The sequence below is a fragment of the Doryrhamphus excisus genome, chromosome 10 (assembly GCF_030265055.1).
Source record: "Doryrhamphus excisus isolate RoL2022-K1 chromosome 10, RoL_Dexc_1.0, whole genome shotgun sequence".
NCBI classification, from domain to species: domain Eukaryota; kingdom Metazoa; phylum Chordata; class Actinopteri; order Syngnathiformes; family Syngnathidae; genus Doryrhamphus; species Doryrhamphus excisus.
This window is the reverse complement of record NC_080475.1, coordinates 11,334,854-11,351,171: the sequence shown is the minus strand read 5'-3', so window position 1 is coordinate 11,351,171 and position 16,318 is coordinate 11,334,854. Positions and strand designations below refer to the sequence as shown.

The 16,318-nt window shown below is 44.3% G+C and overlaps 4 protein-coding genes across 8 annotated transcripts; 2 read left to right on the top strand and 2 right to left on the bottom strand.

The window, feature by feature from the left end:
* Positions 1-698: 698 nt before the first annotated feature.
* cptp (ceramide-1-phosphate transfer protein) lies at positions 699-2,149 on the bottom strand. 3 transcript variants are annotated; one of them, XM_058085635.1, is made up of 3 exons: positions 2,062-2,149; positions 1,611-1,765; positions 699-1,536 (listed from the first exon to the last, which is right to left on the bottom strand). In XM_058085635.1, the coding sequence occupies exons 2-3, from the start codon at positions 1,754-1,756 to the stop codon at positions 1,014-1,016; spliced, it is 669 nt and encodes a 222-aa protein (XP_057941618.1). In that variant the 5' UTR covers positions 1,757-1,765; positions 2,062-2,149; the 3' UTR covers positions 699-1,013. The 3 variants fall into 3 exon arrangements, with proteins under 3 accessions (XP_057941618.1, XP_057941617.1, XP_057941619.1); XM_058085634.1 differs by having other exon boundaries at positions 1,951-2,062; XM_058085636.1 differs by lacking the exon at positions 2,062-2,149 and adding an exon at positions 1,979-2,056.
* A 345-nt stretch (positions 2,150-2,494) lies between these two features.
* Positions 2,495-9,515, top strand: ints11 (integrator complex subunit 11). Of its 2 annotated transcripts, XM_058085632.1 has the most exons (18): positions 2,495-2,691; positions 2,936-3,033; positions 3,175-3,248; positions 3,318-3,546; positions 3,613-3,711; positions 3,784-3,818; positions 3,957-4,095; positions 4,161-4,225; positions 4,303-4,492; positions 4,566-4,649; positions 4,729-4,818; positions 6,208-6,370; positions 6,449-6,559; positions 6,737-6,798; positions 6,873-7,015; positions 8,849-8,978; positions 9,056-9,149; positions 9,244-9,515. In XM_058085632.1, the coding sequence occupies exons 1-17, from the start codon at positions 2,664-2,666 to the stop codon at positions 9,116-9,118; spliced, it is 1,803 nt and encodes a 600-aa protein (XP_057941615.1). In that variant the 5' UTR covers positions 2,495-2,663; the 3' UTR covers positions 9,119-9,149; positions 9,244-9,515. The 2 variants fall into 2 exon arrangements, with proteins under 2 accessions (XP_057941615.1, XP_057941613.1); XM_058085630.1 differs by having other exon boundaries at positions 9,056-9,515.
* Positions 9,516-10,366: 851 nt separating this feature from the next.
* LOC131137539 (lysophosphatidic acid receptor 6) lies at positions 10,367-11,487 on the bottom strand. Its single transcript, XM_058085633.1, has one exon. It carries the CDS (start codon positions 11,472-11,474, stop codon positions 10,503-10,505), a length of 972 nt encoding a protein of 323 aa, XP_057941616.1. The 5' UTR covers positions 11,475-11,487; the 3' UTR covers positions 10,367-10,502.
* A 1,778-nt stretch (positions 11,488-13,265) lies between these two features.
* Positions 13,266-15,599, top strand: LOC131137217 (PHD and RING finger domain-containing protein 1-like). Of its 2 annotated transcripts, XM_058084902.1 has the most exons (8): positions 13,266-13,383; positions 13,547-13,694; positions 14,005-14,076; positions 14,146-14,276; positions 14,339-14,430; positions 14,600-14,802; positions 14,872-14,944; positions 15,033-15,599. In XM_058084902.1, the coding sequence occupies exons 2-8, from the start codon at positions 13,572-13,574 to the stop codon at positions 15,062-15,064; spliced, it is 726 nt and encodes a 241-aa protein (XP_057940885.1). In that variant the 5' UTR covers positions 13,266-13,383; positions 13,547-13,571; the 3' UTR covers positions 15,065-15,599. The 2 variants fall into 2 exon arrangements, with proteins under 2 accessions (XP_057940885.1, XP_057940886.1); XM_058084903.1 differs by lacking the exon at positions 13,266-13,383 and having other exon boundaries at positions 13,391-13,694; positions 14,872-14,946; positions 15,033-15,597.
* The last annotated feature ends 719 nt before the right edge of the window (positions 15,600-16,318 follow it).

The window sequence follows — 16,318 nt, the reverse complement described above, 5'->3', positions numbered from 1 at the left end:
CTGATCTGTCGTGAACGCCACACTGAACCAAGGTCTGTTCCAAGTCTCTGAAGCTCCTACGAGGCATATCCATGGTTGCTATGGAAACCTCACCGTATCGGGTCCCGAACCTGGCCTCTGCGCTCTCCCTCACCGTCCACAGGGGGTCCGAGGGGTCAAAGTGCTGCTCGAACCTCCCGCCGCACGGCGTTCGGATCGCCAGTAGCAAAGTACCCCCTGTGGTGGTGACGTCACACCCGGAGTCGACCTTCGCTCCTTCCTGTGAAAGCGGGCTGAGAATCCCAGAGCGTCCACTCGGGATGGCGGGGAGGACTTTGTACTTGTTGAGGCTTGGAGCATCAGGGGGATGGCAACTAGATAGGAGGACTCCGGTAGTCTTAGCTGACTCTGGTGGTACCTGGGTACCTGGGTCACGGCTCGGCTCTCCTTTGGACTTTGGCCTCGATAAATCCATTAAAATAATTTACAGAATAAATGTTCTTTTCAGCGAATCTTTTATGAATCTGCAAGATAGAAGTCGCGAAAAATAAACCCTTTCCACACTGAACAGGAAGTACTTCTATTCGGAGTCACTGATGTTACCATGGCAACGTGTCCATTACACAAAGGGGACCTCTGGCGTCCAATGCACGCAACTGCAGCCACTTGAAGCATGCTACAGTACATAAAAAAATCCATGCTTTTAAATGGGAAAAAAATATTTATTAATTTAGTCCTCATGATCAAAATATTTACAGTATGTTTTCAGCTAATTTTAACAATTTCAGTGCATCATTACAACAATGATCAACAAGCAGAAGTCAGGCTTTGTTACATACAGTTAAATTATAGATTGTTTATTTAGGATAGAATGATACAAAATTACTATAATAAACATGGTGAAGAAATTAATTAATGAATAAAAGTTACAAACATGTTTTGCAGTTTAGCCGTACCAGCATTTTATGATGCGTTGTTCCCGCCATGCGATATTGCACAATCCCTAGTGGCAGTCATGTTGACATCGGAGGTTTCTATGGTAAGTTCAGCAGGTTGTTCTTAGCATAAAGTTCCTCAGTGACCTGGTGTACTTGCGAAATGAGCGGCACCGCTTCCCCCAACATGGCCACCACCTGCTCCGGCGGACCCACGTTCATCACCTCAAAGAAAGTGGGGCGGCCAGGGAGCACACAGAAGGCCATGCCTGCAGCCTTGCGCACCAACCATGGATGGTACAGGGCTAGGGACTCGTTGTAGGCCTCGGCGCACATGGCGGATGTCTTGCTGTCCTCCGTGCTGGTCCTCAAGCGCTCCAGGAAGAGTTCCAGCCACCTGAGAGCACGGTGCAGCCTCAGCAAAGTACGGCAGCCTGACTCGGGATGGTTGCCTCGCTTGTCCAGGTCTACCAAGCCATTGTCAAGCTCATACTGGACCATGGACTGCACCGTCATGTAGTGGGAGAACGTCTCTCCATTCAGAAAATTCACCAGAATCTGGATCTTATTCGTAGCATCCTTGGAAATGAAGCCAAAGACCGTACCCAGGCTGTTCAAGAACCTGTCAAGAAACCCTTGTTTGGTTGTTGTGGTCAAGGCTGAAGGAGTTTGATACAGGGACTTAGAATAACTTACTTTACAAGCCCACGCCAGCCAGACACGTAGTTTTCCAGAATAACCTCGTTGTTTTCTGACAGACACACCTTGAAGGTGGAGAGAACCTCACTCAAGCAGAACTTCTGCTCCTCTGATGTCACAGCAGCAGCCATAGTGGGAGTCATAAGAAGGTACTGTGAAAAAGAAATTGAAATAAATAAAAACAAGATGGTACTGTTAAAAAAAAACACAACACGAAGATGAGGAAATGAGTAATTCATCAACGCAACATTATTTGACGACAACTAGCAAAAAGTCAAAGCGCGATTTAATTCAATTTGAGCGCCAACAGGCAGCGCACAGCATTTAAATGCATCACCTCCCGGTCACTTGTGCAATTGACGTACTGATGTTTCATCTGACGTAACGCCCCAAACATGACAGAATTGTCACTAAATATTCTATATTAAACAACGAAGCCGAACATTACCTGCTTAGACCATTAGAAGCGAATGAGAGCTTATACATTTCTGTTGTTTCCGGGTTGTGCTCCTACTGCGCAAACTCGGACCGGAAACTGGACACCGTTTACGAAATAAAAGCATATGCATCAAAATCATTTATCGAATGTAGCCGGAAGTGGTGAAGTATTGCAGTGTCACTATCTACCCGCACAATCTTATTCATCATTAGTAATTTATTCGTTTTGTAATTATATTTGGGATTCAATATTCAAGATTTATTTTGGAGTTGAACGTTTGTCTTTCTCTGTCTATATATTGTTCATCTTTGGTTGATTAACTGATCAAACTGGAAAACTTGATCAAATTCAAAGGAAAACCTAAACAAGCCAACATTTAAGCTGAACAGAACCGTGTAAAATTGCATACTCCCTTATTTTGAAAGAACACCCCGGAAGTTGTCATACGTCTCTGATGAACCATTCTCAGGGCAAGCTATACAAACGCATATGTTGACACAACACTGTAGCACAAACTACTGAATTTAAACTGTTTCGAAGTTCACCCGGATACGTCGTTCGGCTTGCTTTCGTGATTTCGCCGCCAAGAAACAGGAAGCTAATGCCGTAAAATGCCGGAAATAAAAGTAACACCACTGGGTGAGCTCACTAGCTGACTAGCATGTGTGAAACATTACAATATAACACACAGCGTTTGTGTTATTACTTCACAAATCACTTCCATTGTGACTTTTCTCTGTGTAGAAAATCTGTTGGTTTGACCAATTAATGTTTAGAAGAAAGTGTCAGCTGTTTAAGCTAACATATTGAGAGTTTCCACCATGTTTTTTTTTGTTAATATGGCTTAGTGACTCTTCTTTCCTTGTCTTTGCTCTTTTCCAAGGTGCTGGACAGGATGTTGGACGCAGTTGCATCATCGTCTCCATCGGAGGCAAAAATATCATGCTGGACTGTGGTATGCACATGGGATTCAATGATGATGTAAGTCTGCACCAAAACCTCCATTGGGGTGCTATTTAGAAACATAAACATGTTTGAAAAAGTGCTGAAAATAAAATGCTACAACAGGATGATCCAAGGTCCAATGTCTACCGTTTATTCTGAAAACCATTATCCTTGCAGAGACGCTTCCCAGACTTCTCTTACATCACCCAGAACGGACGCTTGACAGACTTTTTGGATTGTGTGATTATCAGGTTGGTTTGAATGCAACATCTTTCCCAGCATTTGTGGACTTCCTGTTTAGAGAAATGTGTCTTTGTCAGCCATTTCCACTTAGATCACTGCGGAGCTCTGCCCTACATGAGCGAAATGGTGGGCTACGACGGCCCCATCTACATGACCCACCCTACCAAAGCCATCTGCCCAATTCTGCTGGAGGATTTCCGCAAGATCACCGTTGACAAGAAGGGAGAGACTAACTTCTTCACCTCGCAGATGATCAAGGACTGCATGAAGAAAGTGGTCCCTCTTAACCTCCACCAGACTGTACAGGTAGGCTCTTCACCTGCCGCTACATCACTTGTCTCTTTTTGTCTGTAATCATCAAGGTGTCTGCAGGTGGACGACGAGCTGGAGATCAAAGCGTACTACGCCGGCCACGTTCTTGGCGCAGCCATGGTGCTCATCAAAGTGGGCTCAGAGTCTGTGGTCTACACCGTAAGGGAGAACGTTCCACTGTGTCAAATGAGCTGCAACAAATCGCATTAACTGCTAACTCTTCTTCTTCAGGGGGACTACAACATGACACCTGATCGACATTTAGGGTATGTCCAACTCCATATAATGCAAATATTCTTTAAAACATGTCTAAGTCAGTGGGATTCTACTGTTTATATTTAGTTTAGTTTGCTATGGGGGGGAAATGCATTCAATCCAAATCTGAGGTTTGGTTGTGCTCGTAGCGCTGCATGGATCGACAAGTGCCGCCCAGACATCCTCATCTCAGAGTCCACGTATGCCACCACCATCCGCGACTCCAAGAGGTGCAGAGAGAGAGACTTCCTGAAGAAAGTGCACGAGAGCATAGAAAGAGGAGGAAAAGTATGCTCAAGTGCGGGTTTTGTCATTTTAGGACAAATCGATGAATTAAGCATGCTTTTATGCAGGTTCTTATTCCAGTATTTGCCCTCGGAAGAGCTCAGGAATTGTGCATCCTCCTGGAAACATTTTGGTAAACTCAAAATCCAAACACTGCTCAGTTGACTGTTGATGTGCAGTATTTTTTAAATGCTAATTATCTTTTAAAAGGGAGAGGATGAACCTGAAAGCGCCCATCTACTTCTCTACGGGGCTGACGGAGAAAGCCAACCACTACTACAAGCTCTTCATCACATGGACCAATCAGAAGATCAGGAAGACCTTTGTTCAGAGGAACATGTTTGAATTCAAGCACATCAAAGCCTTCGACCGCTCCTATGCTGACAACCCGGGGCCAATGGTGAGCGACCCCGTTTCATCCCGACCGGTCTGAATGTGGCGACAAATTGAGAGCCGTGTTGCCGCTTTTACAGGTCGTGTTTGCCACACCCGGAATGCTGCACGCCGGACAGTCCCTGCAGATCTTCAAGAAGTGGGCCGGGAATGAGAAGAACATGGTGATTGTCATTAGGGCATAAGAGGTAAAGAGGAAGTGACAACACGTTGACGGACCAGGTCGTCTTCTGACCAATGCAGGTCATCATGCCGGGGTACTGCGTCCAAGGAACCATCGGACACAAGATCCTGAATGGACAGAGGAAGCTGGAGATGGAAGGCAGAGCCACAGTAAGAAAACATCTCATTCTATTACAGTATGTTGCGTCAAATACATGGAAACAGGAGTTCAGTATCAGACAAACATCGCTTTCTTTTTGCCTCTCCTGCCATAAATTATTAAAGACATTTAAATATGTCTTTGGGATTGGGGAAAGAAATTAGAAATACGTCTTTGGTAGAACAGGAGTTAATTAATTACACTTTTATTAGTAATTACCTATTTTGGGGCTCCCTGGTAGTTAAGGGACCATAGCATTGTCCTGACTTTATGGCCCTGCATTGGTACACCCTGGACTGGTGGCCAGCCAATCACAGGGCACATATAGACAAACAACCATTCACACTCACATTCATACCTATGGACAATTTGGAGTCGCCAATTAACCTAGCATGTTTTTGGAATGTGGGAGGAAACTGGAGTATTAGCAAAAAACCCACGAATGCACGGGGAGAACATGCAAACTCCACACAGAGGGTGGAATCGAACTTGCGTCTCCTAGCTGCGAGGCCTGCATGCTAAGCACTCGTTCATCGTGCAGCCCCAATAGAACTCATAATGAATAAATTTAAAATGTATAATTAAGAGAAGGGTGGCACGGTGGTCGAGTGGTTAGCGTGCAGACCTCACAGCTAGGAGACCAGGGTTCAATTCCACCCTCTGCCATCTCTGTGTGGAGTTTGCATGTTCTCCCCGTGCATGTGTGGGTTTTCTCAGGGTACTCCGGTTTCCTCCCACATTCCAAAAACATGCTAGGTTAATTGGCGACTCCAAATTGTCCATAGGTATGAATGTGAGTGTGAATGGTTGTTTGTCTATATGTGCCCTGTGATTGGCTGGCCACCAGTCCGGGGTTGAAGACAGCTGGGATAGGCTCCAGCACCCCCGCGACCCGCGTAAGGATAAGCGGTAGAAAATGAATGAATATCGGATAATAATTCATGAGATAATAATATAATTGTGACTCTTGAGGTGCACGAGTGCTGCCGGCACTGGGGTGCTGCGGTTAAAGGGGGAATATGACTTCCAATATGTACCGTAATACGTACTGTGACATTGTCAAGCTGAAACTGGTTCTACTGGAAGTGTGTCTGAGCTCGTTATAATGCTGGAAACCGCCGTGCTGTTCAGTTCCTGCTTTAAAATGTCTGGAATGAATGTTTCCTTCAATGAACCACGGCTACCCACTTTGTGCAACTCTCAGGCACGCCGCCAACACCATGCTTGACTGTGGGCGGGACATAATTATCTTGGTACGGACTTGTATTGGCTAAATTTCAGTGGCCGAAACATCCCAGTTTACTTTCTATAGTATTGCCCAATGACAAGATGGCTGTACTGACTTGATACTGTAAGTGTTAATGTTGCTGACCTGATCATGAACAATGTGACGCTCGTAGCTGGACGTGAAGCTGCAGGTGGAGTACATGTCGTTCAGCGCCCACGCCGACGCCAAGGGCATCATGCAGCTCATCCGCATGGCCGAGCCTCGTAACATGCTGCTGGTGCACGGCGAGGCGGTCAAGATGGAGTTCCTCAAGGGAAAAATCGAGCAGGAGTTCAGTGAGTGCAAAGCCGGCTTCGCTCATTCTCACAGAGAGGGGACTTGATGTTATCCATCCGCTGATGTCCGCACGCCAGGTATCGATTGCTACATGCCGGCTAACGGTGAGACTGCCACGGTGACGACGAATCCCAGGGTTCCAGTTGATATGTCGCTCAACCTTCTCAAGAGGGAAGTGGCTCTGGGAGGTGAGGCGTATGAAGACGATTATTGTGCAACTTTTCATTTTTGTTGTTAAATAATTTCATTAGAAATTATTCTTGTAAAGATAGGTAGCTACCCTATTGATCCCCAACACGGGAAATTGATATGTCTCATCCAAATACACAATATTCTCCAAATATATATATATTTTTTTACTGCAGGACCTTTACCAGATCCCAAAAAGCCACGCATCATGCACGGAACACTCATCATGAAAGGCAACGTAAGTATCAACTCGTAATAAATCAGCTTTGTTTGTGTTGACGTCTTCATGAAGCAACGCCACGCTGCCTTCAGGGTCTCAAGTTGGTGTCGTCAGAACAAGCTTTGAAGGAGCTGGGACTGAACGAGCATCAGCTGCGCTTCACATGTCGCGTGCAGCTCCACGACTCTCACAGCGACCCGGACACGCTCCGACGGATCTACACGCACCTCAAGAGGTTCAATGCTCATGTTTGTTTTGATTGTTATTGTTATTGGTGTTATTATTGTTTTATTATTAAGAGATTTTACCTATGAAACAACACCCCTATAGTCAATTTTCCGTTTATGTTATCACGCTGACTGTATTGTGTGTTTACACCGCATTGCGCAACTTTTACACACAGCCTATGGGGTCTCTGAAGGGACACAAGATGGCTGTTTCTTGAGGTTACTTTAATAGCAAGCTGAATTTACTCTAAATTTAAGAAGGGTTTGCAACAAGAGTGGCGACGAATGACAAAGTAAGAAGCCAAACACTTACCACTTCCACACTGAATGAGAGGAAAACTGTCCCTGGCAGTCTCATGCCCTTATATGGGCAACTGTAGGGTGTCACTCTGTGGTCATTCTGAGGTTTTGGTTAGATATTGATAAGGTAATGGGTTCCTGGACGCTACTAATTAACCCCCCCCCCCAACCATCACAAGATGGTTGTTTCTTGAGGTTACTTTAATAGCAAGCTAAATTTACTCTAAATTTAAGAAGGGTTTGCAACAAATGTGGTGACGAAGGACAAAGTAAGAAGCCAAACACTTACCACTTCCACACTGAATAAGAGGAAAACTTAGATATTGATAAGGTAATGGGTTCCTGGACGCTACTAATTAACCCCCCCCCCCCCCCCCCCCACACCATCTTGTGTCTGAAGGGACACAAGATGGTTGTTTCTTGAGGTTACTTTAATAGCAAGCTGAATTTACTCTAAATTTAAGAAGGGTTTGCAACAAGAGTGGTGACGAATGACAAAGTAAGAAGCCAAACACTTACCACTTCCACACTGAATAAGAGGAAAACTGTCCCTGGCAGTCTCATGCCCTTATATGGGAAACTGTAGGGTGTCACTCTGTGGTCATTTTGAGGTTTTGGTTAGGTATTGATAACATAATGGGTTCCTGGACGCTACTAATTAACCTCCCCCCAACCATCTTGTGTCTGAAGGGACACAAGATGGTTGTTTCTTGAGGTTACTTTAATAGCAAGCTGAATTTATTCTAAATTTAAGAAGGGTTTGCAACAAGAGTGGTGACGAATGACAAAGTAAGAAGCCAAACACTTACCACTTCCACACTGAATGAGAGGAAAACTGTCCTTGACAGTCTCATGCCCTTATATGGGCAACCGTTGGGTGTCACTCTGTGGTCATTCTGAGGTTTTGGTTAGGTATTGATAAGGTAATGGGTTCCTGGACGCTACTAATTAACCCCCCCCAACCATCTTGTGTCTGAAGGGACACAAGATGGTTGTTTCTTGAGGTTACTTTAATAGCAAGCTGAATTTACTCTAAATTTAAGAAGGGTTTGCAACAAGAGTGGCGACGAATGACAAAGTAAGAAGCCAAACACTTACCACTTCCACACTGAATGAGAGGAAAACTGTCCCTGGCAGTCTCATGCCCTTATATGGGCAACTGTAGGGTGTCACTCTGTGGTCATTCTGAGGTTTTGGTTAGATATTGATAAGGTAATGGGTTCCTGGACGCTACTAATTAACCCCCCCCACCCCCCCAACCATCACAAGATGGTTGTTTCTTGAGGTTACTTTAATAGCAAGCTGAATTTACTCTAAATTTAAGAAGGGTTTGCAACAAATGTGGTGACGAAGGACAAAGTAAGAAGCCAAACACTTACCACTTCCACACTGAATGAGAGGAAAACTGTCCCTGGCAGTCTCATGCCTTTATATGGGCAACTGTAGGGTGTCACTCTGTGGTCATTTTGAGGTTTTGGTTAGGTATTGATAACATAATGGGTTCCTGCACGCTACTAATTAACCCCCTCCCCCACCGGCAGCATCTTAAAGGGTTATGCCATCCAGCACCTTCCTGATGGCACAGTAATGGTGGAGTCCATCGTCATCAAAGTGTCGTCCTCCCCCGACGACGCCAACACCAAAGTCATCCTGCTGTCCTGGAGTTACCAGGTAGGCGTCCTTTCCATGTTTTCCATCAGGACTTTGACTTCTAATACGCTCTGCTCTCTTCTTCATGTTTTATTCAGGATGAAGATCTTGGGAGCTTCCTTTCGACTTTGTTAAAAAAAGGCCTTCCGTCCGGACTTTAAACTTTAAAATGTTGAGGCACACGGACTTTAGGTAGGCTACACACAGACAACAAAACGTCGATGGGATTCATTGTGACACACACCAACACTTAACGAGGCACAGCAACATAATTATGTGTTGCCAGGCAGGTTTCAAGGACAGGGGAGGTCAGCAGGAGCGTGTCGTCACACTTGAGACGATAACCATACTGCAAGTATCATGAGTTTATTTATGCACATTCACTCAATCATTTGTCAGGCTTTTTTTTTTTTTACCTAAGCTGGATGGCGGGCGGGGGGGTCACTGCCTCGTTTGCTCCCGATTGCAAAACAGCCACTGATATTGTGACAAAGTGCAAAAGTCAATGTACAAAGTCAGTCATAATGATAATAAACACATTTTTTTAATGAAAATGAACCATTTTCACATGTCTTTAAGTTCAAGATTGAACGTTAATGGATGGTGAAGTGGGTATAGCACACGCGACATGGTGCAAAAGTATTGGGACACATTACACTAACAGGTTTTCCTCTTCCTAAATGGTGATACTTCAATAATAATTCAATTGTTTTCCACATATTACAACTTAATTTTCATAGTGCAGGTTTTTCATCCATTCTCTACACAGCTTATCCTCATTATGGGTATGCTGGAGCCTATCCCAGCTGACTTCAGGCAAGAGGCGGGGTACACCCTGGACTGGTGGCCAGCCAATCACAGGGCACATATAGACAAACAACCATTCACACTCACATTCATACCTATGGACAATTTGGAGTCGCTAATTAACCTAGCATGTTTTTGGAATGTGGGAGGAAACCGGAGTACCCGGAGAAAACCCACGCATGCACGGGGAGAACATGCAAACTCCACACAGAGATGGCCGAGGGTGGAATTGAACTTGGGTCTTCTAGCTGTGTGGCCTGTGCGCTATAACCACTCGACCACCGTGCAGCCGGGTTTTTTTATTCATTCATTCATTTTCTACCGCTTATCCTCACTAGGGTCGCGGGGGGTGCTGGAGCCTATCCCAGCTGTCTTCGGGCGAGAGGCGGGGTACACCCTGGACTGGTGGCCAGCCAATCACAGGGCACATATAGACAAACAACCATTCACACTCACATTCATACCTATGGACAATTTGGAGTCGCCAATTAACCTAGCATGTTTTTGGAATGTGGGAGGAAGCCGGAGTATCCGAAGAAAACCCCCGCCTCATGCCCGAAGACAGCTGGGATAGGCTGGGATAGGCTCCAGCTCCAGTATGAGATGTTGTGATGTTGGACCTGTTCTTGTTCTTCCGCACCAAACCCCTCCAAGCATGTCCTCATGGAGCTTGCTTTGTACACTGGGAATAGAAAAGGTTCTTCCCCAAAGTGTTCCCTAAACTAAACGAATCATATCTCATCCAACCGTGATTGTATAAATGCCACGGCGCCTCCGTACTCGCCCCCACAGCCAAGTCCTCCTCAGGGGCTTCCACGTACAGTGGCTGGTGGTGACGTAGTAGAGCAGAGGGTCCAGGCAAGTGTTGAGGATAACGAGGGCCATGGTGACCCTCCTGGCAGCGTGGATGGCGTTGGCGGGGGCGCACCTCTGTATGACTTCCAAGCGGCGCAGCAAGTGCAGCAGGTAGACCACATGGTTGGGCAGGAAACACAGAAGCGTGATGGCCAGGATGGTGTAAATGATCCTCAGGGCTCTGCGAGCCGTCATGGTGCGGATCTTGGAGATGCGCCTAGCAGCCAGCGGGTAGCACACCAGGATGATGGCGGATGGCAGCAAGGAGCAGAAGATGAGGCTCAGGAGGCTGTAGGCCACCAGACGGGAGCTCCACTCTTGCGTTGTGAAGTTCTCAAAGCAGCTGTGGCCTCCTGAAGCATTTGTGTTGGTCTCCAGGGGTCCCATGAGGATGAAAACCAGTACGGCCACCACCGCCACACACCAGAGAGCGGCGCTGGCGAGTAGCGAGCACCGTGCGCTTCTCATTCTCAAATAAGCGTGCGGGTGCACTGTGGCGATGTAGCGATCCACGCAGATGCACGTCATGAAACAAATACTCATATAGATGTTGGCGTAGAAGAGGACCCCTGTGACACGACAGGCCACATCACCGAACACCCAATCGTTCCCACGAAGATGATAGTGGATGCGGAACGGGAGCGTGCACAGGATGACTACATCAGCCAGCGCCAGGTTGCTGATGTAGACGCTGAAGGATGTGCGGGGGTTGAACCTGAGTGCGAACACGTAGAGCGCCGCCAAGTTGCCCGGGAGACCGAAGAGAAGAGCGAAGATGTAGACGGCCGGGAACAAGTACAGCTGGTACTCGGCTGGAGGGAGCTGGCACGCTGCCGCCGCTGTCTGGTTCGTCATGGCCGATTCCTGCTGCACCTGACGAGGTCACATGACAGCGAAAGGACACAAAGTAAACAACAATGAAGGACATTGCGCTTTATGTGCATGTGTCTGTTCTTTCGTTTCTTTCATAGAACAACGGCATGAATGAAGTGAGCCTTTTGTCTTATAGTCTGTTGTCTCGGGTGGAGGCGGGGTTGGTAACATACACAAGAAAAAATGCAACATAATGTCGTTGAAATTCTACTAGTAGATCGCAATATATTGTACTTTTCTTAAAGTAGTGTTAAAATTCAATCGTGTGTATTTTTTTGTGTCTTGTGTATACATAACCGTGTGGAAAAGTGTTTCATTTTTTGCACTTAATTGAGATCATTGAACAAATTCAAATTTTAGACAACTTAACACAAAATGCAGTTTTGAAATTAAACTTTTTATATTAAGGGAGGGGAAAAAAATTTGTAAAAGTGATAGAAGTGAAGTTCAAAATCTAACCACGCCTCAATTAAAGCCTCAATTAATAAATCACATATATAGGACCATTCTGAAAAAGTGAATTAGACCAAAAATTAGAAAAAAGAAAGAAATTATAAAGAGAGTAACTGAGGTCTATCAGTGTGGAAAAGGATATAAAGCCATTTGAAAGATTTGGGACTCCAGCAAACCACAGTGAGAGCCATTGTCCACAAATGGTAAAAACATGGATCAGTGGTGAACCTTCCCAGGAGTCGCCGACCGACCCAAATTACTCCAAGAATGCAAAGACGACTCATCTAAGAGGTCACAAAAGACCCCACAACAACATCCAAAACGAAACACGGGGGCAAAAACAGCCTGCATGGCAGAGTTCCAGGAAACTGAACAAATCAACATTAAGGCTTATCTCTATTTTCCCAGAAAACATCTTCATCATCCCGAAGACCTTTGGGAAAATACTAAGTAAAATATGGTGGTGGTAGTGTGATGGAAAATTCCTTCACAGCGGTAGAAGAGACTCATTGCAAGTTATCACACTTGATTGCAGTTAAGTGTGACAAAATGAACACTTTTTCACACCACTATTTAATTTTATATATATTAATATATATATTATATTATATATTTGTTTACAACAAAGCTAATTCTTCATTCTACAAATGTACTAAGTGGTCATTTAGTGTAATCTTTATGTCATAAAATGTAAAAGTCAAAACATGTAGACCTCATAAATGAATGGTTGAAATATATATTTCAAAATATTTATTACCTGCCTGCCCCGGAGATGTCTGGAAGTGTTGTGTTGCCGTGTCAAATGTTGCACTCTTTAGTTTCCTGTCTCGATGTGTTGTAGGCGTCGAAGAAAGACGAGGACAGGAAATGCAGAAACTTTTCTATATTTATAACCTACCTGCTGCTGTGGTTTACATTAACTTTAACTTACTGAATTATGTTTAGCTTTTACAATGCAACACTCAATACAATACACAAGGAACAAGCATTAATGCATGCATAACTCCCACACTGGAAAATATGACAGTTTAAGGTCACATTGGCACACTCAGGTGAAGTTTTGTGTGGGTTTTTGACTGCTTTTAGTGTTTGTGCTCTTATTTTGCATTACTAAATAAATAATTCACTACATTTCTACACGTGGTTTTTATTTTTGAATAAAATAGCTGCTAAATCCAAGTCAGCAAATTCATATTTTAATATCTGGCTAAATTACTAAGACCATTATTATGAACGTGAGATAAAAAAAAAAACAATAGCCCTGTTAAGATGACGAGATGACGCTATATTACTCCGAGGCAGAAGGTGGCGCTAATGTGTCTACAATCTACTCGTCCGCTGCAGATATCAATACACAATAACGCGATGAAGAAAATGAAACCCGGGAAGAAGAAAATCAGTCATTTACATACAATATTTGTAGCAGCCGAATAATTAAGTAAGTATTGATGAAACTATTCAATTCAGACATAGTAATACATTTATCAATATCTTTTTTTAGACATTTTGAGACATTCTGTGACTGCTTACATTGCTCGCGAACTGGCGTGTTGTAGCGCCATGTTGAAAAATGACCTGCTGTGACGTCACTTTGGTTAAAGTTATTAGGATTTAATCGTTGTGGACATGCAAGAATCGAACGCGGAGTCATGTCCCGTCTGCTTGAACCCTCTCGTCGACGACACCGCTGCCTCTGTGGATAACTGCCAGCATGTGTTTTGTCTTCAGTGTATTCTTCAGTGGTCCAAGGTAAACAACACTTTAGCCTAAGACTAAGCGCACAAAGTAATAGGACACAGCTCATAATCTATCATGAATCTATCATAAATGTTCAATTCTTCATCTTAGCAAAATATTTTGGAACAATTGTGCGCTTCCTACTTTGGAGAAGACACTTTTCTGTTTCAAGTGCAGAAGCAAAGGGTACTTGGAGGAGTTTGGTGTGGAAGAACGAGTTCATCATGTGACCTCACAAATGGACACACTCCAAAATATTGTCGAAAGTGTCATAGATTCAAGCTTCCTGTCCAACTTAAGTACGACATGTGTTCAATTCCAGACGGCCAACATCTGTCCCGTGGATCGGATCCCTTTCACGTCCATCCATCCTGGAGGTGACGTTGGAAAGAAGGTAGCCATTACTACTAATCTCTCTGTACAGAATACTTTATGTGTATAAATGCATTACTCGTTCCCACAGATCAAAGTGATGGTGGTCAAACAAGATGATGATGATGAAGAGGAGGGAACCAGCAGCATCATTGTGTGTGAGCAGTGTGGACGCAGCAACGGCAGACGTCAGCTTCTAGTGTGTGTCCAGTGTGATTCGGGGTATGTGACTTGAATTAGCTGGAATTAGCTGCTTCTATTTCATGTTGTGTGTTCCACCTCAGGTATCATCATGGCTGCTTCAGAGCTGCATTGTTGACAAGTCCTCAAGGTGACTGGACCTGCCCCGACTGTGACTTCCTGTCTCATCAAGCTGGTAAAAAACACTTGATGCATACATTAAAAAAAATCGCATTTCTGTATTAGCTTAGTTGGACCAATCACAGTGGAGTGGGCGGGCTGTGGCTTCTCTTTCGGAGTCCACAATTCACTATAAAAGGCCGAAAATGACGTCCTCCTTAAGTTCTTTTTCTCAACACTCATAGAGAGACTTGCAGAAGAAGAAGATATCAGCGATGGTGAACTATCGGACTTACTAGCTGAAGTCCGTGAAGATGTGTCCACCACCAGCCGCCTCCGTCCCACCACCATCAATCAGTCCCGGCTCGCCGCCGCCCCCCCTCGCCGCAGCCCCAGGAACCACACCATAACCAGCAGTACCAGCAACAGCAGCCTCGGTGCTCACTGGGTCGGTTCTATGTGGTACGTCCTGCTCATTGGACATTCTCGTTGATGTTTCCGTTTTGCTATTTTTCAGCATGTACCCAAACACTTGCTGAGGGCAACCAGGCAGCCGACGAGCCAGATGAACTTCCCCTCCCCGCCACTAGGTGTAAGACTTTCCTAGCAATCCCCAGATGCCACCCATATAAAGACAATAGCATCATAAAATTAACTGCTCCTTTTTTTGTCTTACAGGGTCAAAAATAGAAAAAATACTTCAGAAGTAATGCGGGGAAATGGCCACTAGGTGGCAGCATCGTGGCAACAGATGAGTGCCAAGTTTTAACTCAGGAGTCTCGAGTTAAAAGTAGACTGCAGATTGGGAGCCACTTCCATATTATGCCCTTCATGGGTTTGGCCGCCATGATGGTGAGCAGAATACAGAAAGAATGCATTGAAAACATGTCCTGGGCACACCGCTCACCCATTAATTGCTCTAATAGACGGCCCAAAAGACCAGATTTGTCATTTTTCAAGTTCCCTCAAACAAAGACAGGTTTATGTGATGAAAATGTTGTAGATTTATAAAACTGAAAACTCACAAAAAGTATACAGTGTTGTATGGGACATAAGCTGATTTGTTTGTATGGGTGATTAGTTCAATTATCAGTGATGGTTATTTACATTATGTATTATAAATGACATTACTGAAATAAATGTTGCATTGTGTGAATACTTCCAGTTAAATATTCATAAAATGCAAGTACAAATTCAATCAAAATTCCTTATGTGACCGGGTTTTTTTTTTTATCGACTTACTGGAATGGTAGTTAATGATGCCATGTGTGTTTCTACTCACACATGCTGCTTGTTATTGTTTAATTATATGAACAACATTTTGGCATTAGCCAGCACTGGAGAAGAACAAAGGGTGCCTTTTCCCCCCCAAAGAGTTCCTGTTTCCTGTCGGCTGACAAAAGGTGGGCCCAGGACACGGAAGCAGCAAGGAGCTTGCTTTATTTTTTTGTGTGTAGATATATTATATATAAATGTGTATATATATATATATTAGGACTAAAAAATAAAGCATTAACAGCGGTAATTTAATTTATTTCATTAATTTATTTTATTAATTCAACAGTAGTGCAATTCCTACACTTGTATTTATCTACAACTCACAAACACATCTCTCGTCCTCCTCAGAACACTTTCTCGTTGGCACGAGATGGTTGTGAAATGCGTTCATGAACACTCAGAAATCTCATTGTTTTTACTACACAGCACATTGCGTACAAAATGAACACATTTTATGACAAAAATCATTGTGGCATTTTGTATTATTTTAGTCACAGGAGGACGTCTACAACAAAACACAAACTGTTCAGTTCAACGTTGTCTTTTCTAGTCTTGAATGTGTGTCTCCCCCAAAAGAGAACATGCTGGGGCGTGACGTCATACTTCATTCATTCCCACGAGGAGGGTGGCACATGTGCTGCGTTCAGTTGCAAGTTGGGAAATTTGATTCTTCTCACAGCCGCCTC